We start from the raw sequence: 10,611 nt of genomic DNA, 5'->3' as shown, positions 1-10,611 counted from the left end.
AGAGAAAAAGAGGAAGACCCCCAACAAGATGGACTGGCCAAGTGGCAGCATCTATGGGCTCAAGCGTGGCAACAGTAGTGAGGTTGGCCCAGGGTCAGGCGGTGTTTCGTTCTGTTGTGTATAGGGTCACTATGAGTCAGTACCGACTCGATGGCACCTAACAACAACAACAAGTAGACCCTGCTTCTCCTAGATTGAGGAACTCCGAGCCACCCTGGGAAACTCACAGCACTGCACATAGAGACCTGGGTCAAAGGAAAGAGATTGGGGCTAGGGAGCCAGGATGTGGAGCAGGAAGCTAGGGGCAATCAAGGAGGCTTCCTGAAGGTGAGGCCTTGCCCCAGAAGGCCACAAATCCTAGAGAGACCCTAAGAGAAATGTTCCCCACCAATGTCCTATCCTGGGACTGAAGGCTCTGCTCTAATCCCAGCCTCTAACCTGACTCCAGAGTTCCTGGATGGTGCAAATGATTAAGTGTTCAGCTACTATTCTAAAGGTTGGTGGTTCTAATCCACGCAGAGGAGCCACAGAGGGCCTAGTGATCTGCTTCCATAAAGATTAAGTGGGAGAAAAGCACCATTGTCTTCAAGTTGATTCTGACTCGTGGTGATCCCATGGGCTACAGAGTAGAACTGAGCTCCATAAAGTTTTCTTAGTTGTAATCTTTACAGAAACAGATCACCAGACCTTTTATTCTGTGGCCCCTCCAGGTAAATTCAAACCATCAACCTTTAGGTAGTAGTCAAATTCAAACCATTAACACTACCCAGGGACCATCTATAAAGACTGTTGTTAAACGCCTTCAAGTTGGTACCAACTCATAGAGACCATGTATAGGGTTTCCTTGGAAAAATTAATTTGGTCTTGCCTGCCAAAGCAACCACAGTTCCAACCATCACATTAGGGTTGAGTTAATTAAATGTTTGACCAAATACAGCACGCTAATTTTTTTCTTTAATTTTTATTGTGAATTGAGTGATATTTACATGGGGAAACATCAGTTTTACACTCATTGTTTCATTGCAATGATTATAATCTCCCTAGCAGACTAATTTTAAAGACAATAGTTTTGTATGGCCTGCGAATGATGTTATAAATGTTGGCAGAAAAAGGTTCTGGGTTTCTGAGGAGCAACTGGTGAGTTTGAACTGTTGACCTTGTGGTTTGAAGTCCAGTGCTGATCCTACACCAAGAGTCCCTATAAAGATTACTCCCAAAAAAAAACCATGAAGCTCTCAGCTCTACTACGTAACACATAGTCACCATGTGTCTGATCGACTTGACAACAGGGAAATAGCCCTACTTCTCACCTAAAAGGAGATAAAATCTGTCTGTCTGACTGGTCTATGAATCTCCAGCCTGCAAATACCTCCTTAATGTGAAGGGTCATAATTACTCTGACCCTGACCTTGACCCTGGCCTAGGCTGGCCATGGCACAGTTCTAGCTGTGTGATCTTGGGCAAGTTACTTAACCTCTCTGAGCTCAGCCTCCTGATGGGTAAAATGAGGATAAATAGATGATCAAATATAAGTACAAGGATCCCCCACATTCCCAGTTGGTAGTGGAAGCAAAGAGACAAACCAGGGTTCACGAAGCTAAATCATGACCGGGTGGGTCCCAGATGAGGATCTCTGTTCACAGTCATCCTTCGACTCCTGGGATTCCACCTTGGTGGATGTGGGGCTGGGACTAGAGAGAGACAAATGGGCTACAAAGACAGGATTCGAATTTCTGATCCTTTTTTTTTTCGTTCCAGCTACCGTAAAGCTTGGCACAATGCTATTACTAATACTATGTTTAAATTGTTGGTATTTTATACATCATGGACTTGTTGCATTCGTTTTTATTTATTTCATTGTATTAAAGTATTATTTATCTTGATGGCTGAGTTTTTGGTGCCGCCTTCGATTTAAGGGTTCACTTCCTTCACCCTCCTCCCAACACTGGGTAAGTATTTTGGGTTATTACTAATCCTATCTTTATTTAAATTATTGATATTTTATACTTCGTGGGCTTTTTGTATTTATTTTGATTTTTTAATATTGCATTAAAACATTTTTATATAATGTATATATGAATTCTCTCAATGACTGAGACTTATAATATTACCTTTTTTGGGCATGTCCATGACAAATGCTTGGCTCTGCTTACCCTGGCCCCTGCCTCAGAAGGATATACAGCCTGCATCCTCCCCGGGTTTGACAGCAGAGTCCCCAACCCTAAGGCCTGGGAAACTCAAGCTTCTTGTTGTTGTTTAAGGGCCATCAAGTCAGTTCCAACCCATAGTGACCCTGTATGAGGTTTCCGAGAAGCAGCTAATGAACTTGAACCGCCAACCTTACAGTTCAAACCAACTTTGCAGTCCAGTGCATTAACCCACAGCACCACACCGGGACTCCCTGAAACGCAAGCTTAGAGGAGGATTTTCCCTCTTCCCTCTGGGGTGTGGCCCCCCACTCCCTCCATCCCTCACTCACTCCCCTGCCCTTAAGTCCCCACAGTGTATACAGCACTGTGCTTCAGTGGTGGCCCCTGGGAAATCCCAGGTCTGGCTCATCAGGACATTCCCAGCTCACCCAGGGCCCGCCCCATGCTAAATCCCCAGGCTGGTGGGTCTTCTGGAAACTCCCCAAGCAAGTTTCAGGGTGGGAGGCCCACAGTGAAGTAATGTGCACGACAATCCCAGCCACATCGGCCACGCCTGATGCTAGAATAAAGGGGAGGCTGGAACATTGCTCTGGCGACTTGGCATAAGGCACCCGTGAAAGAGGACAGCCCCTCACTATCAACCCAGGTGAGTCCAGAACCAGGGCCCTGGGTGCTGAGCCTTATCCCTACTTGTAGCTGTCTTCTGTTGTTTAAGGACAGAGCTAGAAGTGGGTCAGTGTGGTGGCAGCTGCTGGTCCCCATGAGCTCAAGTGGGCCTCAGTGAGGACCTGGACCCTGCTGAACCTGGAGTTCAAAGAAGCCAAGAGGAGGAGCTGACTTCTAGGCCTTCTCTTCTCACCCTTCCCAACACAGCCAGTCTGACTAGTCCAGCAGGGACCTGGGAACTATAAAGCTGTCACCACTGGGGAGTTCAAGACTTGATGGATCAGCCTCAGTCTACCTCTCCTGGGAATGGGCAGAGTTTGCTAGAATCTGAACTGTCTGGCCTCCAGCCCCTCCTGCAATGGGCTTCCCCTACTTAACCTCAGTCTGGGAGGAACAGGACTAGATGAGGAAGAATTTGAGGCCAGGGTAACCTTGACCTCAGGCTCCCTTCCCCCACCTCCTCCCGCCCACAGTTCTGCAAAGGGGCAGCAAATCATTCACCCTGGACTTTGACCGTGGCCAAAGGCCCTGCTCTGTTCTCTCTGTCTGTGTCCTTCCAGCAGGGCTGAACTTCCACTGAGGCCAATTAGAACAACCCACCTGGAAGCTGGAACCCCATAATGGTGGCCCAAGGTATTCTCTGGATCCTGCTTGGCTTGCTATTGTGTCCGGAGCCTGGGACAGGTGGGTCAGAGGGCAGATGCCTGGGCAGGGATTCTCAGTTCAGCAGAAATGTACTGCTACCCTTCTGTGTCAAACTTGATGAGAGCAAGGCCAGAAATTACAAGACTGGCTCCAGCCTTCCAGGAATCTCCATGCTGGGCATATAGATGTTGCCAGTCCATTAGGACCAGGTCAGGGTATGGGAGGGACCTGGGGTTGGAGAAGCAAAGACAAGGAGGGCTAGGACTTATACAGCTAGGATAGGAGAAGGAGGAGAATTTTGCTGGGTAGAGAAGCAGGAAGAGCAAAAGTTTAAAGAAATTACAATATGGACTATCTGCAGATTTTCTATGCAGCAGAGTATGGGATGAAGCCTTCTTGGGTTCAAATCCTAGCTCTACCACTTCCTGGCTGTCTGACCTCAGGCAGGTAACTTAGCCTCTCTGTGTCTGAGGTAAAATGACCCACCCACATAAGGTTGTTGTAAAGATCAAATGACTTAAATACTATAAGTCACTTCTGGCACCAGTTTAGTAATGCTAGCTGTTGTTCAACACAAACTGGTTGTCACTGAGCTTATTCCAACTCCTGGTGATCCCGTGCGTGTCAGAATAGAACTGGGCTCCATAGAGTTTTCGGTGACTGGTTTTTTTTAAATGGATTGACAAGTCTTTCTTCAGCGGCACCTCTGGATGGACTTGAACCTCCAACGTTAACTGTTTGCACCACCCAAGACTCTACTAAGTCCCAGTTCTAGGTCCAGTACTTTTGTGTCAATCACTGACATTTGCCCCAGGAAGGCTCAGGCTCAACCTGCTCCTCCCCCTAGGCATCCTTCAAGACCCCTTTCTCTCTAAACTCCCCCAAATCCAGTTCATCACCAAAAACTGCTCATCTTTTCTCCTATACATCTGTAGATGCAGCCCTCTCCCTTCCATCCCATGACTCCTACCCTTTATTTCTTATCTCCACACTGTTTTCCCTTTTCTGTTCTAGCCCCCCAAAAGTCCGTTCTCCATAGCAACCAAAGGAACATTCTTAGGATATCCCTCAACTGCCCATAATCCTGCTATGGCTCCCTAGTACTCACAGACAATTCAAGTTCCTTAATCCAAGTCCTGAACACTCATTGTCTGTGTGCTTCGGTTTCCTCATCGATACAAAGACAGTGTTAGGGGTCACAAGGCTGCTGGATGGAAGCATTGAGAAAGTGTGCAGTTGTGGGGAGATTTAGGGAGGGAAGGATTGGCTCACTGGGCTAACAGCTTCCCCTATCCCTCATAGCCTCCTATCCGCTACTCATGGACTTCGTCATCCAGGCCCTGGGTGAGTTTGAACAGAAGGCACCGGCAACTGAAGCCAGACCTAAAGCCTCAGCGTGGCTGCTGTCAGCCCAGGACACTAGCCCCAGTGACCTTTTCCATAGCTTCCTGCTAGAGGGGCAAGGCCTCAAGGACATCAAACTGGATCCCCTCTTACTGAGCCCAGAACTTCAAGATCTAATGGAGAAAGTAGCTCAGCATGGTGTACGGGATGGGCAGGAGTATGGGGTAGTGCTAGCACCGGATGGCTCAACTGTGGCTGTGCAACCGCTGCTGGCTGGACTGCAGGCGGGGCTGCTAGGGCGCAGGGTGGTGAACTTGCCCTTGAATAACACTGCCCCACCTGGAAATACAGGAAACACCTTTCCAAATATTAGAGTTACCGTTTCAGAGGTAAGAGCCACTTCTCCAGAATTCAAAGTTATCTCTCCAGATGTGGAAGCCACCTCACCAGATACCAAAGCCACGTTGCCCACCAGTGTGGACAGCCTCTTAGCCGTCACTCTGGCCAGAGACCTGGGCCTCACCTTTCTTCAGGACCTCCAGACCCAGAACCATCCTGTTCTGGGAACTGAGGGCTGTTGGGACAAGTTGAATGCTCCCCAGACCTTCACCCTCTTGGACCGCAAAGCCTCGCCACTCACCACGGCCTTCCTTAATGGTGCCCTGGATGGGGCCCTCTTGGGAGACTACCTGAGTCAGACCCCTGAACCCAAGCCACCCCTCAGCCTCCTGCTGAGCCAATACTATGGTGCTGGTGTGGCTGGAGAGCCAGAGCTCCGAAGCAACTTCCGACGGCAGAATGGGGCTGTCCTGACCTCAGCCCCCACCTTGACCCAGGAGATATGGGGGACCCTCCTACTGCTGCAGAGACTGGAGTCCGCACACCCCCAGCTGCATGGAATGAGCGGAGATCAGCTGGCTCAAGTGGCCAGCCATGCCACCAAAGAGTTCACCGAGGTTTTCCTGGGTAAGAAGCCCCTCTTACCCTCTCACCCTCACATGTGGTCAGGGGATCCAGGACTGAGGGAGTCCAGCTCTGCCTGGGGGGCTGGGGAAGGTACTAAACTATCATTGGGTGTTGAGGGATGAATAGGAGTTCATCTGACAGAAAAGTGAGAAAGAAGGGCATTCCAAGCAGTGGACTCAGCTATGCAGAATTCAGGGTAATCCAGCAGAGACCAAACTTGGACACTGGTCTTGAATACAAGTTCAGCCAGTTACTCCCTGTGCTACTTTAGTATAGTCACTACACTTCTCTGAACAATCTTTAGTTAAACAGGATAGAGGCACAGGGAATAAGGTGCTCAATCCTTACTATCGCTTAGACTTGTTGGATGGTTTAATAAGATTCTTCTTTTCTAAGTGTGGCTGCCCCTAGGACTCAGGGCAGGAAAAGCCAAAAATAGCGTTCAATCCTGGGTTGTAAAGGGCCTTGAAAGTTGAGCTAAAAGCCTTGGATTTTATTATGGAGGTTGTGAAAGTCATAGTCGATTTCTGAACAGGTCACAGTTTGTTGTAGTTAAGTGCCATCGAGTCGGCTCCGACCCATAGCGACCCTGTATAGGGTTTCCAAGGAGCAGCTGGTGAGCTTGAACCGCCAACCTTGCAGTTCAAACGGTTTGGGGACATGGTTAGAGGTAGTTACCCATGCGGGGTGAGTTACATTCACCCTAAATCTGGCAGGGGTGTGCAAGCAACAGATGGGAAAGCTCATGCTGACGCTAGCCCTGCATCTCCTTCCAGAATGCCCCGCCATCCACCCTCGCTGCCGCTGGAATCCAGAGCCCTATGTGGGACAACCGACGCCGCTGAAGCTGCCACTCGGCTTCTTGTATGTGCATCACACGTATATACCCAAGTTGCCCTGCACCGATTTCGTTCACTGCTCTGACAACATGCGCTCCATGCAGCGCTTCCACCAGAAAACCAGGGGCTGGGATGACATCGGCTATAGGTGGGTAGGGCCCCCGGGCGGGCAGGCTGGGCGGAGGGTTTGTGAGCGGGACCTGGTGGAGGGGCGGGGCTTGGACGGAATCTAGCTGACAAGGCAGAGGAGCAAATTGAAAGTGAATGGGGGCAAGGTGAAGAGGACATGGTCATATAATGGATGTGGAACCTTAAGAGGGATCCGAAATCACTATACTACGCGATGCTGGGCTTGAGGGAGGGAACTAGGGCAAGAGGAGGGACCTGAGAGAAGGGGCAGGACCTGTGGGTGAACTGAGATAGGGTAGTGATAGAACGTGATCCTGGCAGAAGTGGGGTTTGAACTGGGCGGGAGTAAACGACATGGCCAAAGCTGAAGGGTGGAGCCACAAGACCTGCAGATCCGCGAGGGGGCGGGTCAGGACAGCGTAGAACTAGAGTGCTGGGACCGAACTTTAAACGTGTGGATTCCGGCTCAGGCAGAGTCTGGGGTCAGCCCTCCCTGACTCTACGTGGTACCTCTGGCTCCTCCGCTCCTTAGTTTCGTGGTGGGCTCCGACGGCTACGTGTATGAGGGCCGCGGCTGGCACCGCGTGGGCGCACACACGCGCGGCTACAATTCCCGAGGCTTCGGAGTGGCCTTCGTGGGTAACTACACGGCAGAGCTGCCCACCGAGGCGGCGCTCCGAACTGTGCGCGAAGAGCTCCCGCGATGCGCCATGCGCGCCGGTTATCTGCGACCCGACTACAAGGTGCTTGGCCACCGCCAGCTTGTGAGCACCTCTTGCCCAGGCGACGCGCTCTTCAACCTGCTACGCACTTGGCCACGCTTCACTGTGAGTCATCGCCTCCCGCCTGCATACCCCAGCCCCTCGAGCGCACAAGCTCAGCCAAGACCCTGGCCCCTTTATACAGGCAACCTCACCCCAGTTTTCAGTCCTGCAACTGCCCCCTGACCTTGGCCTGCAACGCTTCAGCCTGCGTCTGTCCATAGAACCCCCCATTTGTGAACTCCTAACCCAACTACTTTTCTGTTGTTCTGACTCTAACATTTTTTCCCCATCCGGTCAGAGCAGGGACCCCTCTGCCCACACCTCAGCCTGGATTGCATGATCTATGCCCAGGTCTTCTACCCTATAACCTTATCTCAGTCCATGTAACATCAGCCTGGTTCCTCCTCTGCCTCCCCGCCAAAGTCCTTCTAATGCGTCACATTGGCCCAGTCCCTGAGCCCCACAGAAAACCTCTTTGTTCAATCTCTGCCTATTCCTTAAGACTGGACTTGAGGGAGGGAACTACCGCAAGAGACGCGGCCAGAGAGAAGGAGCGGGGCCTCTGCCTAAACAATCTCAGCCCCTAAGACACTTGCAGAGCCCCTTGTTCCCTGTCTCCAGAAGGTAATTCTTATGCAGGAGAAGCTAGCACGGCCGGCACAGTCTCAGCCTCACAACCGCCAAACCTCTTCTGTAATCACACCTGGACCTAGCCTCCCTGTACAATCTCAGGCTACCTGTACACTGGCACACCTTTCATTAAGCTCTCAATCCATCCTTGGTCACTTGCAGTGAGCTTCATACCCACCCCCTCACCTTGAGTCCCTGAGAAGGACATACTGACCTCCCATTCCCCCAAGTCTCACACTCGCATTTCTTTTCTAGGATGTGAAGTCAAGAACTGTTAGGAGGACCTCTTGGAGGTCCAGGAAGGAGCCACCCCTAATCTTACCAGCTGAAGATTCCCAATAAAGAAACCGTGGAAAGAGCCATGTGTACATACTGTGTGGGCTGGAAAGCATAGTCTTACACTGTGATTCCTAAACACAGATCCTAAGACAAGAGTTCCAGTGTGGGTAGTTTATTTGGGAGGTGAGCCTAGGAAATGTCACTAGAGCAATAGGGAAGTGAGACAGGGAAGGCGGGAAGCCGGTACAGGTTGTGCTAGCAAACAAGTTCTCACTGAGGGCAACTGAGACTCAATCCCACCGAGGACCTCAGGGAGACATCATGGAGCAGACACCCAAGAGTCTTCCCACCTAGGGGCAAGGGATCCACCAACTAATGTCAATTTCAAGACGGGGTACATTTGCTAACAGTTTGTCGCATGGGCAGTGTGTCTGTTCCCAGTGTTGCTGTAACACAAAGACTACACGTTGGGTGGCTTTAAAGAACATAAGTCTATTTTCTCACCATTTTTCAGCTAAAAATCCAAATCAAGGTCTTGGTGATATAGATTCCTGCCGTGTTGGTAACCTCTGGTAATCCTTGGTTCCTCGGTGCTGTTTGGCTTGTAGAGGAGCCTCATATGGCATCTGTCTTCCCCATGCGTGGGTCTCAGTGTTTATCCTGATCTACTTCTAATTCAGAAGTGATTAGGTTTAGGATCCACACTATTCAGATACAGAGTCATTAACATAACAAAAGAAAACACTCTTTCCAAACCAGGTCATATCCACAGGTACAAGGGTCAGATTCGACACATATTTGGGGGGAGCGGATACAATTCAATCCATAATGGGCAGTGTGGGCTCCAGCTGCCAGAGAAAACTCTCAGGCAAAGATGCAGGAAGGGGGACCGTGTGTTGAGAAGTGGTAAAAACTAAAGAGAGACATCTGAGGAGATGCACTAAGAGACTCTGCTGGAGTGTATGCAGAGGGTGGCATAAGAGGTTTGGGCTCTTACTAAAGACCCCTCTCCTTAAGGCCGGCTACATAATTTGGGGGGCATGCAAAATAAAAACATGGGCCCTTTGTTCAAAATTTAAAGATTACAAGACAACAACCAAACCAAAAATAAAAGTCATTGATTCAGACTCATGATGACCCTGTAAGTGTAGAGTAGAACTGTGCTCCATAGGTTTTCAAGATCCCATATATGTAAAGTTGAACTGTGCTTCATTGGAGTTTCAAGACCTCCATACGTATAGAGTAAAACTGTGCTTCATAGGGATTTCCAAACTGGCCTTTTGGAAGCAAATCATCAGGCCTTTATTCCAAGCTCATTTGGGTGGATTTAAGCCATCCTTTCAGTTCGTAATTGAGTGCATAACCATCTGGGCCACACAGGGACTCTGCTTTCAGATAGCAGCCAAGTGCAACGTGTTTGTGCTCCCTAGGGATCTATGCAGCAGTACATTGACAGGAAACTGACAGAGGTTCAAGCCGGACACAGATGAGGACATGGATTGGTTGATATAATTGATGATGTCAGATGGATCTTGGCTGAAAGCAGAGAATACCAAAAAGATGTTTATCTGTGCTTCATTGACTACACAAAGGCTTTCAAATGTGTGGATCAAGCTATGGACAACATTGTGGAGAATAAATATTCCTAAACACTTAATTGTGCTCATGAAGAACCTGTACATAGACCAAGAGGCAGTTGTTCTAACACAAGGGAACACTGAATGGTTTAAAATTAGGAAAGGTGTGCGCCAAGGTATTTGTTCACCATACTTATTCAATATGTATGCTGAATAAATAATCCAAGAAGTAGGTTTCTATAAAGAGGAACAGGGCATCAGAATTGTAGGAAGACTCATTAACAACCTATGATATGCAGATAAGATAGTCTTGCTTGCTAAATGTGAAGAGAACTTAAAATATTTACCAATGAAGATCAAGATGACAGCCTTCGGTATTGGTTGCATCTCAATATAGAGGGAGAAAAAAAATTCTCACCACTGGACCAGTAAACAACATCAAGATAAATGGAGAAAAGATGGAAGCTGTCAAAGACATCATTTTGCTCAGATCAACCAGCAGCACTCATGGAAGCAGCAGTCAAGAAATCAAATGACATATTGCTTTAGGCAAATCTGCTGCACAAGACCTCTTTAACTCTTTAAAGTGTTGAAGAGCAAAGATGTCAATTTGAGAACTAAG

General features: G+C 49.0%; 1 protein-coding gene across 1 annotated transcript in view; it reads left to right on the top strand.

The window, feature by feature from the left end:
• PGLYRP2 (peptidoglycan recognition protein 2) overlaps positions 1–8,475 on the top strand; it is a 67,776-nt gene extending 59,301 nt beyond the window's left edge. Inside the window, exons 4-8 of the mRNA XM_006876829.1 lie at positions 3,407–3,500; positions 4,764–5,771; positions 6,548–6,758; positions 7,272–7,566; positions 8,389–8,475. Of these exons, the coding sequence (XP_006876891.1) occupies positions 3,407–3,500; positions 4,764–5,771; positions 6,548–6,758; positions 7,272–7,566; positions 8,389–8,475 (1,695 nt within the window). The remainder of the gene's footprint in view (positions 1–3,406; positions 3,501–4,763; positions 5,772–6,547; positions 6,759–7,271; positions 7,567–8,388) is intronic.
• Positions 8,476–10,611: the final 2,136 nt, after the last annotated feature.

Source organism: Chrysochloris asiatica, unplaced genomic scaffold (genome assembly GCF_000296735.1).
Source record: "Chrysochloris asiatica unplaced genomic scaffold, ChrAsi1.0 scaffold00417, whole genome shotgun sequence".
NCBI lineage: Eukaryota > Metazoa > Chordata > Mammalia > Afrosoricida > Chrysochloridae > Chrysochloris > Chrysochloris asiatica.
The sequence above is the reverse complement of the archived record's forward strand: the minus strand, read 5'-3'. Positions and strand labels throughout refer to the sequence as shown.